General features: G+C 55.1%; 1 protein-coding gene across 2 annotated transcripts in view; it reads left to right on the top strand.

Moving 5' to 3' along the window:
- The first annotated feature begins 3,367 nt into the window (after positions 1-3,367).
- UNC5B (unc-5 netrin receptor B) overlaps positions 3,368-16,644 on the top strand; it is a 77,889-nt gene continuing 64,612 nt past the window's right edge. For both annotated transcript variants that reach the window (XM_028109701.2, XM_028109700.2), the window contains exon 1: positions 3,368-3,446. In XM_028109701.2, the coding sequence (XP_027965502.1) occupies positions 3,368-3,446 (79 nt within the window). The remainder of the gene's footprint in view (positions 3,447-16,644) is intronic.

Genomic DNA, 16,644 nt, shown 5'->3' with positions numbered 1-16,644 from the left:
CTGCCTCTAAGCAGCTCACCACCTCCCCCTCCTTCTTAACTCACAGCAGGACACCTTTGCTGTGAGTCTGAGGGCACTGGGTCTGGGAACACCTTGGTAATTCTCAATCCAGTTACTCCAATCAGTCGTCCCAGGACCTGGGCTTTGCCCGCTCTTCACCCATCCTAGGAAAAGGTATGTGCTCAGGGTATTATGACTCCCTCTGAAGTCCTTTCCCTGGCCCTGGCTGAGGACCAGCACTCACACTGTTACAGCATGGGAGAGGGGCAGGGGAATTTCGGAAGGATCCCCAATGTACTAAGTTCCCCACCCTGATGCTGGCATCCTGGAGGAAAAATAGGGCCCAGGACCCTCCCCCCAGTCTCCATAGGCATATTTTAAGAGTTGAAAGAGTTTTTAGGCTGGGTAGGAAAGTGGGGCAGACACCTGCAGGAGAGGGGGAAATAAATAACCACTCTTCTGTTGCTTGCCCTCCCATCCCCCCTTCCCTGCTGCCAGGAATTAAAGTCATAAAACCTGACATTGGATTAGAAGGGCCTACCTGGTGCAACTACTGGCTGAACAGCAAGTCCAGAGGACTGTAGTTTTTGGAAAAATCTCCAATTCCCACTGGCCTCTGATGAAGAGAGAGAGAGAGAGAGAGAGAAAGGGAGGGCACTGGCACCAGCCCCGTGGTCCCCGCATGCATGCTATGTTTCTGCTGAGGTCCCTGCTGAGTTATTTAGCATAGTGTCCTTGACCATGTGTCTGAATCCAGGGGATGACAGTCAGCAGTGGGTCTTGGTACCTGTGTTCCTGTATGTGTTTCCTCCAGGAAGTTAGGTATCTAAGTATCAATTTGTCTTTAGTGCCATTTTCCTGAGAGTATATTTGTGCTTTTGGAGGTGTATGTCTGTGTATGCGTTTGTGTCTGTGACACAGGGTATGTGTGTGCTTTTTGGGGGTCCCTCGTCTTAGGTATAGGGTTTTCTGTGCAGTTGGATGCCTACCTGTAAGTGTTTCAAGGAGGGTCCTTTTGCACCTGTGGGTCTTTGCTGCATGTTTAGCTATGCTTACTTTTGTAGGTGTCTCTCGCAAGGTGTGCTTATAACGGCGTCCAGGGGTTCGTGCACGTATGCAGGCTTGTAGTTGTGTGGATGGGCGGGGTTGGCTTGGCGTGATGAGCTATTGACTCTCATCCACCACCCCTGCTGGCTGTCCTGGGCCAAGCCAAAAATAACCCAACTACCTTTGCCCACAGGGACCTTTCTCAGTTGGCCAAAGTTCTTCCCAGGGAGTCCTGCTCCACCCAGATCCACCCTCCTGATCCTGAATGCCCAGCCAGAGAGGACGGGGGAGGGGGCTGACTACAAGCACCCTGCCCCAGATGCTCCAGACCCCAACCTGTGCGGGACTGTGTGGGGAGGAGGATATTGGGCAATACTGACTGCTTCTCTGCTCCTACCAAGTCCCCTTCCAGCCTGCAGGGTCGGTCCCCAAGTCCTTTCTCCTCCCATCTAGGAAGCATCCCTGGGGATACTTGGCCCTCTTCCAGCCCATCCCCTACCGGCTCCTGGGCCTGGCTGGACCAACCTCTGAATTTTTTCACCCCTTCCGGAAGCAGCCCACTGCACTCGTATTTGAGGAGCGATTCTAGATCTCAGATCCAGAAAAATCCCAAGTAGAGAACAGATCAGAGCTGGGGGGGAGAGGCATTCCTGCTGGCTGCCAAGTCCAGCCCCAGAGGAGGGGTAGGGTGGATGCTCCCCAGCTCAGAGAGTTTCTTTCCAATCCCATCTCCCCTGCCCCCTTCACTCACTCATTCTCACAAAGCCGTGTGATCTTGAGCAAATGACTTTACATGTCTGTGCCTCCATTCCATCAACTATAAAATGGGGATACAATTGGTACAACTCAGAGTTGTTGTGAGGACTAACTCAGGTAATGCATACAAAGTGCTTAACCCCTTTCCTGGGGCACAGGTCTTTGCCAGTGTAGCTGGCTCACCCCTCCTGACATCTCTGTGTTTCAATCTCAAGACACTACCATCCCTCAAACTCCACCTAGTTCCATATGTCTTCTAGCCCACCTTTGGGTGGCCAGGACTTTCCCCCACAAATCAGACTGGCAGGGAGGCGAGATCTTGGAAAGAGAGATTACTGACGTTTATGCAGTTTCCATACATACTTTTTTCATTCAACTCTACACCCCCTTATGAGATAATTATAATTTTTCTCTATTTTAGATGATGATGAAGGGAGCGTCAGAATGGTTAAGTAACTTGCTCAAGGTCACACAGAAGGTGAGGAGCAGAGCCCAAAGGCTGTTCCTCTCCCCTCTGCCCCACTGTCCCTTGGAGGGCAGGTTTTTAACATTAGCACCTAAAGTGCTACAGGAGGTTTAGAGGGGTCTGGTAAACAGTTCTGCCTAAGGTTGTAGAGCCATCCAGGATGAGCCACATCTGTACCCACCTTCACATAGCTGTAAGCCCCAGCCTAGCCAGGACTTGAGTATTTGAGATTTTCCCATTTAGGGAGTCTTTTTTGGAAACATCTCCATAGGCTGAAGGCATAGGGACGTAATACAGACTAAGGGAGCCAAAAGTGAGAGTCGTCAACTTAATCAGATGATAAGGCCAACACAGCCAAGCCAAAGGAGAGCTTAGATACATTTCCTTAGTTTTTGGAAAAGAAAATTGGGCAGACTCCGTTTCCAGCTGCTTTCCAGTGGCCGGGTTTTCCAACTCGCCAGGCCCAGCATCTCGCGAGGACCCCCCCCCCCCAAAGGCCCCCAGCTCGGGCCGCGGCGCCGCCCAGGTGGCCGTCGGTTTCCCCCCTCCGGGGGCCCCCTGCCGGCCCCGCCCTTGCCCGCCCAGGCCCCGCCCAGGCCGCGCGCCGTCCCGCTTTGCTCGCGGACTGACTAGGGCGAGCGAGCGGCTGCGCTCGGCATTGTGGCAGGCGGCGGGGGCCGGCGAGGGCGCCGGGGCCGCGGGCAGCGGCGGGGCGCAGAGAGGCGCGCGCGGGGGTTCTGACGGCGCGGGGCCAGCCGCTGCGAGGGCCGCTGAGTGCACTCACCTTCCGTCGCGTAACTTCGAAGCCAGGGCGTGGGAGCCCGGAGAGCGCTCGGAGCCCCAGAGCCTGAGGAGCGCAGAGAGGGGCGCGCCGGAGCCTGGTTGGAGAGCGGGCTCTGGGCACCCACTGCGCTCCGAGCGCCAGGCAGCCCTCTGCGCAGCGTGGCTGCCGCTGCCCCCACGGAGGGCACGGGCTGGCGCGGCCGGGCGCCGGGGAGGACGGCGAGGAGGAGGCGGCGGCGGCGGAGACGGCGGCGGCGAGGCTGGGGCCAGGGAGAGAGCCCCGGGGGAGAGGCGCCCGAGCCTGGCCGCGGGAGCATGTGGGCCCGGAGCGGAGCGCGGGGCGCGCTGCTGCTGGCGCTGCTGCTCTGCTGGGACCCAAGGCTGAGCCAAGCAGGTAGGGAGCGATCGGGCATGGGGGCGGGGGTATAGGGGACCTTTGCGCCCCAGTCTGTTCCTAAGTTGAAGTGATCCATCACGCGTCGATGTGCACAGGGAAAGCGCAAGGGCACCCAAGTTAGAAGGTAGATTTCTCCTCCCCACCAAAGTGGTCGATGGCGCAGCCACCTCGCTGGGGGCGCCTGCCAGGTGGTTCAGAGTAAGCTTCCTGCCTCCCCTGACGCCCTCCTAGAAGGGATCGCTTCTTTTCCTTGGAGCGGGTGTCCGAGTCGGAGTCTGCTTCTCCCGGAGGACTGGCCTCCAGGGGACCCCCGACTCCCCGCGCATGGCGACGGCAAAAAAAAAAAAAAAAAAAGAATAGAAAAGACTATTGCTGCTCGGGCCAGGTGTGTGCTTGCTTGCCTTTCGCCGGAAACTTCCTAGTCGTGGTTCCTGGCTCTTCCCAAGCTCCTACGCGCTGCACCCACCGGAATCCGCAGACGGGAAGGAGCGAGAGACCTGCGGAGCACGGGAAGCGCGAGTCCGCTCCGCGAGCCGGGGGAGGCCAGCTTGAAGGGCTTTGGCTATAGAAGGGGGAAGGGCTGAATACTGCCGTACAGCTTTCCCCGCAACCCCAGGATCCGCAGGTCTGGAAGGATTTTTTCTGGGGTTTGGTGCGTGTGTGTGTTGGCGGGGGGAGTATGTAGTGATGCTGCCAAGTTTCCTTTTAAATGGGTCACTGACATTCTCCCCAGTCCGAGGAGCAGACAAGATGCGCTTGCCTACAGTGGGCCTGCAAGATAAGATGCCTTAAGGGGGTTGGTGGGCTCCTAAAATAAAGTCATCACCACCACCACCACCACCCCCTCGCCCTGGTTGTGTACGCCTCTTGCTCGTCTGTAGCTGGGCCCCGCGTCGCCGACTGGGCTGCGTCTTCAAGGCGAGCCAACCTCTCTTTGGTGCCGGAACCCAAGTAGGTGGGCTGGCGGCGGCCGCTGGACACCTCGGCTCCCAGGGCCGGGCAGGGTGGGGTGCAGGTTGGGGGGGGGCGTCCTGCACGGAGTCCTCGGAGTTGAGGCTGAGAACCCGGCAGGAAAGCTGGCGCAGAAAGTAGACGAGGTGACGCAGCCCACCCCCGCCACCTTTCGCTGGGATGTTGGTATCCGCCCCCCACGTACACCCCAATAGCCAAAGATTCCTCACTCTGGAATTAATGATTCCCACGGCCTAGGAGCGAGGGCTTGGTTTTAGCACATCCTCCACTTTTTTTTTTTTCCAGCCCTCTGTTGTAAAGTTACGACACAATCATTTGATCCAAGTTAATTACGATTTGGGCAGACTCTGGTATTTAAAGCAGTGTTTTGAAGTTGGAAGGTAATGATGGGGGGAGGGGGCAGGCTGCTGAATGACCAACCTTGTTTTAAAGAGTGCAGTTGAATGTGGGAGTTGCTGGGCTGGGGTGTCGGTTTCTGGTTTGAGGGTGATTGAAGGGTAGGGTGAAGTCTCTGTAAAGGGCACTTGGACAGGGTTGGGGCTTGAGACACTCTTTTAGAACCAGCCCGGCAATGGGATTAAGAATAAATACTGAGGTTACTGAGGGTGGGGGAGGACCTCCCCTGGGCAGGAAAAAGACAGGACCGGTTGGCCTAGGGCTCTCCAGGGCCAGGTTCAGCTGGGGAGGCTGGGGGCGGCCTACCTTCCCTGCTTAACAAAGCATCCAGCCCCCACCTTCCCCAGAGGAAACACCAGGCCCAGGGCTTTGATGGATTTGGGCACAAACGGAGCCCAGCCAGAAATGGCCTCTAATACCGGGCTTTGATTTCTCACTAGTGAGCAGAACCGGTGCTGGAATTGTGCTCATTACTTAGCACGGCGGGGGCTGCCTGCCCACCCGCCTAGAGAAGGGCCAACTGGTGGGGTCGGCGTGCAGTCTTCCCTCTGCCCAGAATGTGAAGCCCTTAGAAATCTGCCTTCAGGAGGGAGAACATGCCCCTTCCTCCTACGCAGCCCGTTTTTCTCATGCCACAGGCACAGAATATCTTTCAGAATGTTCTTTGGGTCTGCCCAGTGCGTCCCATTTCACGGATGGGGAAAACCAAGGCCAGAATGTTGGCTTTCCTCATGTCTTGCCTTCACCTGACCATAGATTGTGGACTTGCATGCAGGGCTGCTCCTCTCTAATAGCCAGGCTGGTTCAGGTCACACTGGACTCCTCCTCGTGGCCCCATCCACCTCTGCCTTGAGGCTTATATCAAGCTGAGGGAGACAAGGCTGTCTCCACAGAGTGGGGCTCTTTCTAGCGGGTGTGCAAGCTCCCGTCAGGTGGCAGGCACTTCTGTCTCTTTTCCCTCACCCCCCTCCCGGGTGGATACGGGGATGAGCTCCCTTTACAGCACTGAGGATTTTTAAGCCATAAAGTCTGCTGGTGGAAAAATCAAACCCAGAACCATAAAACCCCAGACCCTTAGAAGGAGGTGTCAGCAAGTGACTGGCCAGCAGAGGCCACTTCAAAAGCCTGGGCAGCCCTGAGGATCGTCTCACCCCACTCCATAGCTTTCCTGGAGTTTTTAAAGAGTCTTGCCTTGGCCTCTGACTGGGGTGGTTGAGAAGGGACCGTGGTATCATGATAACACTTCTTTTTAAGATGCAGTTAAAATCAGAGTTTTCCCAGTGTCTCTGCTGTGCGTGCAGGTGTGTGCGTGCATGTGTGTGGGTGTGGTGCGGTGGCCCATCCCGTGTCTCCCTCTACACTACAGCAAACACCCATCTCAAACAAATGGAAAATCAAGAGTGTCTTAATGCGCTTTCTCATTAAAGTGAAAGTATCACTACAGGGGAGAAATTTCGGAGGTAATTTCTCTCCTCCCTCCTCTCTCCACTCCACACCCCCAACTGGGAATTCCAGAGGACAAAACAGTTCCCCTTTTCCAACCCCTTTATTTAACTGCTGAAGCTTTGGGACAGGCCCCGACATGTCCGGGGGTTACATGGGGACTCAGGGATAGATCTGGGATCTGAACTCGGGCCTCACAAACCTCAGGCTGGTTCTGGCTCCTTTCTACCGCTGAGCTGCAGACTGGCCAGCATGGGTCTGGCACCGAGCTGCTGAATTGAGGCCGGAGGGTAAGCAGGCAGCTACAGATGAGGTTTGTTTGGTAGTTAGGTCAGACTGGGACTTGTAGCAGGATGGGGGGAAAGAGGCAGAGTCAGGAACCCGGACCCCAGACTGGTGGAACAGGGCTGGGCCAGAGGTCAGAGGTAAGGCCTGAGACTAGCCAAGTGGCCGAAGGCAGCTCCACCCTGGTCCTAATCCTGCCCTAGGTGAGAGAAATCACAAGCCAACCAAGCTCCCTTGGGCTGTGGAACTACCTGGCTCTACATTTTAAAGCTCTGCCTTCGTTTGTACGGGTAGAGCAGAATATATTTTTACTTTTTATTTTGAAGCTTTGGGGAGCCCATCGCCTCCCCACCCACGCTGTTGAGTTTCTGGCTGTCAGGCCTAAGATGAGACCTTCCCATCTCCCCTTCCCGTCTTCACCACTGTCTTCTAAGGAGGGTGTGGGCTGCCTAGGACTTTGAGGTTGGGGGTAGAGAAGGACCCCCTCCTCCCAAGTGCTTGGAGAGTAAGGTTAGTGATTCTGAATGGCCCCTCCTGGAGCGCCCCGCCCCCACCCCCAGCATGTTCTTTTGACCCTCAGCCCTGATGTTGTGGTGGCATGGGGACCCCTTGGAGCCCCCCCCCCCGCCGCCCCAGGCCTGTTGGAAAGGGAGAGAGGCGGGGTCACGGGTTGGGACTGAGGAGTAGAGACACCCTGCCCCCTTGGCTGGGTGGCCCCCCGGAGACAGAAGGGAGGGGCGCTGGGCATCCGAGGCCACAGCCGGAGCCTCTCCTGGCCTCCTCTTCCTTCTCCTCCTCCTCAGCAGTTTCCTAAACAGCTTCCACAAACCGAGTCATTCAAGCTGTGAAGGCAAAATGAAACCAAACAAGTGCCTTCTGGGCTTTTCTGTTTCTTGTCTTAATTTTTTTAAAGGGAAATTTACAATACCGTAATTAGAATAATACGAGGAAGGGCCGTTTCAGGAAGGTCCACGGCATCGGGGCACGGCCCCCTTGGATTTGCTTCTCGAGTTGGGGCTGGCGCGCCCCTCCTGCCCCCCCCCCCCGTGGGCCTGCGCTCAGCCAGGGCTCCGCGCGCCTGGGGGGATGTCTCCGGACCCCGACACCCAACTGGCCTGGGCTCCGGGCTGTGAGTTGGGCGGGCGCGCGGGATTCACACTCGGCCCCGTGCCGTAGACGCCGCCGCTGCGCCCCCACCGGGCAGGTCCCGCGGCGCCCCTTCCTCTCCGGCCGCGGCTTTTTTCTCGTTAACGGCAGTGAAAACACAGGCTGAAGTGCGCGCATAAATCAGCCACGGCCCCGCTCCACCACCCCTTTTGTTCCCCGCTCCTTCTCTCCGAAAGCGGCCGGGTGCTGGTAGCCCCCCAGTTGACCCTTGCCGGCTGCGCAGCCCAACTGTGCTTAGCGCCTCCCCGCGCGGGGTGGGCGCGCTGCCACCGCCCAGGCAGCGCTTACCTGGGGGGGCGCACCCTGGACCCTCGCTCCTCCTCCCTGCGCCCCCCCGCACCCCTCTCTCCTGCTCCCTGTGCCCCCCAGCACCCCTCTCTCCTCACTGCCCCCCTCCGCATCCCCCCTCCTCCTCCCTCTCTCCCTGCATACCCTTCCCTGCATCCCCTTCCCTCCCCTCCTGGGCAGAGTTGAATCCGTCTGCTGGAGCCCCCAGAACTCCAACACCTCGGTGCCCAGCCTCCGTCCTCACCTCCCAGAACAGGCTGCCCCTAGCGCCTCACAACTTTCCCTGGGCCGCAGCGTGGCCCGGGAAAAGGCAGGCTGTGGGTATGAGAGTGTGTATTAAGGAGTATGCGTGTTGAGGGGGGAGGTGAGAATGTCTATTAAGGAGGTGGGCGGAGGTGGGAGTGTGCAGTGGGAGGTGAGGGTAGGTGTGGTGTTGCGTTAGGGTGTTAGGTTATGGAGGTGAAGGTGCAGGATGTCGAATAGATGTGTCTGCGAGTGTTTTGCCTTTTGTATATTGGTATGTGTGAGGTGGCTATGCGTGTTTGGGTGTGTGGGGGTGTGTGCAGGGTGCATATGGGCACAGCTGTGGTGTGTTTGTGTATAAATAGGTATGTGTGGTGTGGGGACAGTGAGTCACCACCAGGCATGAGAAGCTCCATCTATTGTATTCTGCTGGGGATGTCTCTTCCTGATGGGACCCAGGCCATTTGCCCTTCAGCACTAAGGAGAACTTAACTTTGCTCCACGCTGGGGGTTGTGGGCAGGATTTGGTCCAGGTTCTGGAGTTGGAAGGGCAGAGGCCAGGTGTCCTTGCGGTCCTGTCTCCACCACCCCCCCCCTTGAGGGCAGAGGACAGGTCCTGCTGCTCCAGAGGGCGGAAGGTCAGCCTTAGATAGGTCCTAAAGCCAGTCCAGAAGCTTGACTGATGGCCCCCAGGACAAGGGTCTGAGTCCTTGAGTTGCCTGCAGTTAACCTCCAGCTTACCAAGAACAGTGGCGGCACCCGTGATTTGGAGATCAGCTCTCTGACCTGGGTCAGGCTCATGCTGAATGAAGCCCTCTAGGGGCAATAGGGTCTCCTCTGGAATTTGCTAGAGAAGAGGCAGGCAGAGCTTGAGTGAGTGGCATCCCTCATGGAAAGCAATGTAAACAGGCATGGCTGGGGCTGGGACTCTCAGTGGAAGCCATTGAAAGTGGCCACGTGTGCACACAGACACACTTGAGAGCCATACTCCGCTGTCCTTACCACTTCCTTGGTCACCAAGAGTCCCTCTGCTTTCCCATTTATGCCTATACTGACTGCCGTCTTTAGCGCTAGGATAAAAGATGTGCCTTTCCGGACCAGGGAGACCTACAGGAAAGTCACAGCCCCAGTGCTGGGGCATAGTGCCTTAATTTATAAAACCCTCTTATAGATGGGACCTCACTTGGTCCTTGTAAGAACCCCACTGGGGAGGAGAATGCCCACTTAGGAAGCTGACCTGGGACCCAGGTCGGAGCCAGAGCAGCCCTGGCCCCAGCCCTCCAGGTGGTCACTATGTTGGATGCTGATGTCGACTTCATCACTGGGATGACCTTCAGAGAGTCTCAGATGCCAAGTGAGGGCAGCATCAGTATATGTAGGGGGAACCCAGCAAAGAGTGAACTTTCTTAGCCTTGGGGCTTCCTGGAAGGGGTGATAGGAGTCAGACCTTGATTCTCTCTTTTTCAGGTCTTTCTAAGAGCCTGTCCTGAAAAGACAGAGTGGGGGCTAGCTAGCTGGGGTACCTAGGCCGGGGTGCCCAGCCCCAGACCTCTCCCGCTCTCAGAAAATTGGCCCTGTTGGCATCTGCTCAGCCACCATCTTGGGCGAGCCCAGTCCTTGGTGAGGCAACCCCTGGTCACATTTCCACTCCTGGGCCTCCCAGCCTCATCTGAGGGGGTGCACCTTGGGGAACTGACCCTCAACTGCCTCTGACTGTAGGATGGAATCTGGGGTGGAAGCTGGAGAGGAAAAGCTATCTCACTCTTTGATACTCTCCCTGTGTCTCTCGAAGATGGAGGGAGCCCAGAAAATACTTGTTACGCACTAGTGGGCATTATGCTGGGGGCGGGAGCATGAGGTGGTATCCCCCTGTGTCTTCTGCCATGCCCCCACCAGAGGGGACAAGGAGGGGAGGAGAGAACCCTGGGCCCCAGAGCTACTGTGAGCCAGTCAGAGGGGGAAGGCTTGTTTGTCATGACTTCCTGTAGGAGCTCCCAGCCCCTCTACACCACCCCTCCTCACAGAGGCCCCTCTCCAAGGTACGGAGGGTGCATGGCAGGGCTGACTGGGATTTTGAGGAGGTTAAGTTAACGTAGCCTTCCAGCATTACCACTTACTCACTGTGGCCTTGGCCTCTCACCTAACTGTGTTGTGCCTCAATTGCCTCATCTGGAAAGTGGGGGTAGTAACCATCCTCGTGGGGTTGTTTTAAGGATCACATGACCTGATTATGATAAAGCACTAGCGTGGAGACAGCCCTGTGATACCAGAGTATCACTTCCTCTAGGGGCAGGTGCGAGGAGAGAGGAGGGAGGCTTAGGGCCTGGAGGCCCAGCAGCTCCTGGCCTAGGAGTTAGGGGACTCTAGTGTTTGTTCTTCTACTGTTGTATGACAGCTACCTTTTCCTCTCTGGGTCCTGATTGGTCTCCCCTTCTGGAAGTTTGGGGTGGGGAAAGGTAGAAGGATGACCTTTAGGGGCCTTGGGTTTTTGTTTCTGTTTTTTGTTTTTTTGTTATTTGTTTGTTTGTTTTGTCTAGTTCCATCTCAAGAGGCCCTAGCAGCCAGCAAGAGACAGAGGTAGCTGAGGCCCAGAACCACTTGTGTTTATAGAGGCCCCTCTAGAAAGTCAATATATCGACTGGAATGCCCTTGTGAGCATTATGTGGCCCTGGGTCTCTCTCTCTGAAGCCATAAATCACCCTTCGGGACTTCAGTCCCATTTTCTTGCTCCATAAGCGTCTCCTGTCTCAGAGGCTGGGAGCCCCAGATGCCAAGTAGGGCCCAGGGGCAGAGAAGGACCCCACTGGCAGAGGCAGCCTGAGTCTTCGAGAGAAGAGGCACTTAGTTCCCCCGCCCTCCCAGCCCCAGCAAGGCTCACGGGGGCCCTGGGGAGGGGGGAGGGGGGGACACACTCTCAGACCTAGCCAGACCATTCACTGTTTCATTTTGCAGGGGTGGAGGGTGGCTGATCTTGCAGGTGGGGAAGGAGGGATCCTGTCGGAACACTGGCCCAGCCCCGAAACTCAGTGCACATGCATATATTCTTTCAATCCGAACAAGCACTGGGCTCTACAGACAAAGGGGGGGTAAAGCAGGGGTCTGACCCTTGAATTGACTCGTGTCGCTTCTTGAGGCCCGAGCCATGTGCCCGGTGTGTGCTGCTGGGGTGCGAGAGTGAGGGAGATGGTGCGGCAGAGAGGAGCCGTCTCACCGGTGGCCCAGGAGGGATCCAGTGCACTGCTTGGAGGGCAGGCCGTGCAGTCAGACCACTTGGGCCAAATCCTGGCTGGGGCCCCATCTGGCTGCGTGTCCTGGAGCGAGTCGCCTACCCTCTCTGAGCTTTGGTTTCTTCGTCTGTAAAATGGAACTGCTAATAACGCCGCTTGCATCCGATTGCTGTGGGGAAGAATGAGGTAATACAAACAAGCGCGTCACACATTCTCAGGTGCTCAGTGACATTCACCATCCTCATCAGCATCGTGACTACTGATGCCACATATTGCGTGGTACAACAGGAAGTGCTGAGGCTGTGGAGAGAAGCCTGTGGGCCTGCAGGGCTGGTCAGGGGGGGCTTCCTGCAGGAGGGAGGGTGTTGTTTGGCCTTTGAAGGATGAGCAGAGTTTGGGGAGGCAGAGAGGGCATCCCTTTTAGGGGTATATTTGTGAGGGTGTGGGGGTGGGAACGTCTGGCTCATCCACCCAGGAAACAAATTGCTAATTCAGCTACTGACTTGGATCTGATCATCTGGTACAGTAAGAATTCTGGGGCTAGGGGTCCCTTGGTACTGTGGAAAGAGCCAGGCTTTGGGATTAAAGCAGCCCTCAGCCCTCCATAGCAACTGCCACCTCACTCACTGAGGACCTGGGCCAGGTGGTTCAGTGTCTCTGGACCCACACATCCCCACCTGCGAGGTGACCTGCCCCCTTCACTGGGCAGCGCTGTGCTGGGAGATGGTATATGTGATCCTGGCATGGAGGAGGTTCTCTTGATTTCTGTTGCCTTCCCTCCTTCCTGCCTCTCCCCCACCCTGATCTGGCTGACCCCTGGCGGGGGCTGTGCCTTGCTTTTTCTCCCTGGACATCTCCAGGAGAGCAAGGAGACAGAGAGTGGCTGCTTCCAGGTTGACCGGAAAGCCAGGGAGAGGGGCAGGAAGAGGGAGTCTGCCTGCCCGTCTTGGTCCCTGGGGCTCACCTAGGGCTGGTGGGTACCAGGAGGCATCCCCGAGGTCTGGGAGGAACATCTACTGAGATCACCCAGGAGCCTGCAACCCCCAGAGGCCTCGAATGGCGTCTAGAGGCATTACTGGAGTCAGGAGACAGAGCTGAAGGAAAGCAGCTCCATAATGCGATCAGAGGCGCCCGCCTGCCCAGCCTGGGGCCTGAGCACCCATGGAGGATGCCGAGCTTACAAGAAATTGAGTCAGAAATTCCAGGAAAGTTGTTCCTGGTTCCTTCCCTCATCCCACCTTCGGGCATTCTGTGACACAGCAGGGCAGAGCAAGACTCACAGAGTGAGCAGTGACCCAGGACCGGGTGACAAATACTGCATGGGGCAGCCTCCCACTCTTCCCTTTCCTTGTCACTGAGCCAGGGCCCTGGGGACCTGGATGGAGGCAGGATGGGGTTGAACAACTAGGTAATGAAAGAGCAGCTATGACGCTAGGTGACTAGGGGATTGGGTCTGATTTTGCTCCCTGGCACGTCCCTGGCACCCAGTGCAGTCCCTGGTGCATAGAAGGTGCTCGATAAAACACTTGTAGAATTGGATGAACGAGAACTCACGGTCAGGCCTCATGCACCCAGGTCGTTGCTACGATTCAGTCCCTACTGTGCTTTGGGCTTGCTGCTGTGGATGTAACCAAAGAATCGGGACATTCGGGTTGTTTTGCCTGCATCCTCCCCATCTTTGCCTACCTTCCTCCCTTCGTTCTCTTCTGCTTCTGTCTTACTATGTACCAGATGTGATGAAAGTCAGAGCCAAGTCTTCAATGGTCAGAGCCCCTAGGTATGAGAGAGTTTATTCGCTAAGTCCAGGGGAGCCACGAAGAATGAACCAACTATCGTCATCAAGTGCCTTCTGCCCAGGCCCTTGTCGAATGTTTGTTTCCTACTTGCATTCCCAAGCCCATTGATCATTCCCCTCCAGCTTGCCTTCTCGTGGTGGCTCAAGAGAATGCCTGTTGCATGCACATGAGCTCTGGGGCCTGGGACTATGTGTGGGCTGAGGGGCTATTTTTTGAAGGCCCGTGGGCAGGGTCTGACCACAGCCCTCAGCCCTCCATAGCAACTGCCACCAGTTCCTTGGCAGGAGCTGGGTTTGGTGCAGGGGAGCAGTTTTGGCTGCAGGGTCTAACTGAGCCAGGTTCTCCCTGGCACTGTGTTCAGTGCTAACATTCAGGGAGCCTCCCTGGGAGATTCAACCCCCTCGGGCCCTTGGCCGAGGCAGTGGTAGGCCTGGCCAGTACCACCCTCCCAGCTGGGCACCCACTGATTCTTGCCAGGAGCCCCTATCACAGGCTGAGCTGGAATTCCTACCTAGCAGCCAGACAGCCAGGGCTGCTGGGCACAGTGAACCCTGCTGCAAATCTGATCTGGCCCCATATTTTCTGGCTGGCGCACCCCACTTCTGTACACACGTGCACAGATTCAGAAGAGACAACAGCAGAAAGAGCCCTGAGCTAAGGATTGGGAAGCCTGAATTCTAATCCGATGTGCACAGCTAATCTGCTGTGTGGCACTGAGGTAGTCCCTTACCCTCTCTGGGCTTCGGTGCCCTCTTCTGTCCAAATGAAGAGGGTCTGCCCTTGAATTAGAAAACTGGGTTCAAGTCCTGTCTCGGTCGCTAACTGTAGTTCCCCGAGCCTGCACCTCCTCGCTGTAAAAAAAGGAGCCCCAACTGGCTGTTGGAGAGACCAAACAAGATAGGGCATGGCTTGTAAAAGCTAGTTTCCTTTTCTTTCTACCCAGGAAGAAATCCATCTGCAATCTGCTGGTTTCAGCCCTCGCTTCTTTCTAGTAGTCCCTTTTGAAGGGAATATCAGACATAAGGTTCAGGGTGGCCTGCTGGGGACTTAGTGATCCACCTGGGGTTACAGCAAGGGGAGAAGCCTGCATGATCATATGCATTTGGAAGGAGCACTGGACTAGACGTCTGGAAACTTCAGCTCTAAGGCCAACTCTGTGTGACAGAGAACTCGCTCACCCTCTTTGAGCCTTGGTTTACCCATCAGCAAAAGGAAAGAAGAAGTGGCATGTCAGGTTTTCTCTTTCTCCAAAAGAGAAAACACCCAGGGAGATGCTTTGAAAACTGTTCTCCAAACCCAAGGAGCTGATCTGAGGTAGGAGGTGGGCAGAGTAGGGTCTGTTGTCCCTCAGACTATGTGGTTCCTGTGAGAGTTGTTTGCTGGGTGGCAGGGAGGGCCCACCATTTGGTTCCCTGGCTGGAACCTCCCGCTAGTTGGTGGGCCCTGGCTTCTCCCCTAGCCTGGCTGGCCATGGCTGTTGAGCTACATGACGGAGTTTGGGTCTCTTCCCACCCCACTCCATGCTGCTGCACACCCCAGAGCAGAGGAGGCCGGGGTGCCACGTCAGGGAAGGTTAGTGTCAGTGCTGGCTTTGATGTGTCTGAGCCAGTGCACCATCTGCCATGTCCACCAGAACTTACATAATCCCTCGGCCGGCTGCCCGTTCTTAGAAAACAGGGCAGGCAGGACCAGCAGGGCGTTGGAGGGGTAGGGTTTTCTTCTCTGCCCTTTATTCCCTGGCAGCCCACACCTCCCCGGACTAGCGTTCCTTCTCTGAGCTGCTCCTACACCGTCCGGAGCCCAAGACACGAATGCAAAGTCAGAGCGAGGCTGAGGTTGGAAGGGGACGTGGCAGGCCTCGAGGGCTGCTTGCTGACAGCACGTGGCCCGCGTGCCCGCCAGGCTCCGAGGGGGAGGGGCGAGGGGGCAGCTCCAGCTTCCAGGAAGTAAGGGCAGACCCTCCCCCATTTCCTGCAGAGACCTTCCCCTTCCCACATTTTATCACGTCATGAGCATTGTTCATACATCTAAGTAGCAGCCAAATAACACTGCCCACTTATGACCGAGACCCAAGATCCAGCCCTGTCTTTTTTCTTTGCGAGCTGCATGATGTGGGCCTGGCCGCTGCCACATTGTTGGTCTCCATTTCCTCATCTGGGAAATGAGAATAATAAAGCCTGCTTCCACAGCTTCAATCGTGAGGGTTGAATCAGTTAATAATACATGTAGAGGGCAGAGAAAGGGTTCTATAAATGCCAGCTGTCATCGTTGGTACCCAGTTCCATTCTCTTTTTTTTTTTTTTTTTCTAAGAAAATGATACAGAATGACCAACTCTGGGTCATTCTAGGAATGCAAGGTTGGTTCGAAATCCATTCATATTAATAACATGCCAAATGAATATCATGTACCAGATTAATGAATCTAAGAAAACAAAATCATGTGATGATCTCTATAAATGCTGAAAAAGCCTTGGTCAAAATTCAACACCCATTCATTGTATAAACACTCAAAAAAATAGCAATTAAGGGATTTTTTTTTTTTAGCCTGATAAAATATATACATACTCTAGTCCTACAGCCAGTATCTTGTCTAATGGGGAAACAAACACTAAAGGCCTTTCCATTAAGATCACTAATGAAGCATGGATACCCACCATCCCTTCTCTTCAATGCTGTGCCAGAAGCATTCGCCAGTGTGATTAGAGAAATCACTTAGAGGCCCAAAAATGGGTAATGACAAGATAAAACTATCCCTACCAGATGTTAAAACATACTGTAGCGCCTCCATAATTAAAACTGCAGCATGGGTGCGTGAGTTGTCGGACGGACCAGTCAAACCTAATAGAAATTCCAGATTGAGACCCAAGTGCGTGAAGAAATGTAGTATATGACAAAGATGGTATCTTGGCCCATGGGGACGAAGACAGACTTTGAAATAAATAGCTCTGGGACAACGGGGTAGCCATTTGGGAAAAAGTAAGCTTTGATTCACATTTCACACCATAGAGGAAAAAAAAAAACTCCAAATGGATTAGAGATCCAGATGTAAGTAGTAGACGAAACTGTGGGTGAATTCCTCTGTAACAGTGGGGTGGGAAAGGCTTTCCAACTATGATTCAGAATCCAGAGGCAATAAAATTAAAAAATCGATTGTGTTTATTTCTTAAATATTAAAAGCTTTTTTTTTTACAATAAAGCACCCCAAACTAGTCAAAAGACAAAATATTTGACAAACCAGGAGGAGATGTTTATAACATATACCCAGACAAAGAACTAATATCCCAATACAAAAAGCACTCTAAAATATTGAGGAACAAAGGACCAAACACCTGGTAAAAAGAAAAAGGAAGAAAAGAGACATGAACAGACAGTTCACAA

The sequence above is a fragment of the Eumetopias jubatus genome, unplaced genomic scaffold, assembly GCF_037043125.1.
Source record: "Eumetopias jubatus isolate StellerSeaLion01/CBP00866 unplaced genomic scaffold, mEumJub1_p1.0 scaffold_17, whole genome shotgun sequence".
Lineage (NCBI taxonomy): Eukaryota > Metazoa > Chordata > Mammalia > Carnivora > Otariidae > Eumetopias > Eumetopias jubatus.
This window is presented reverse-complemented; position numbering and strand designations above follow the sequence as displayed.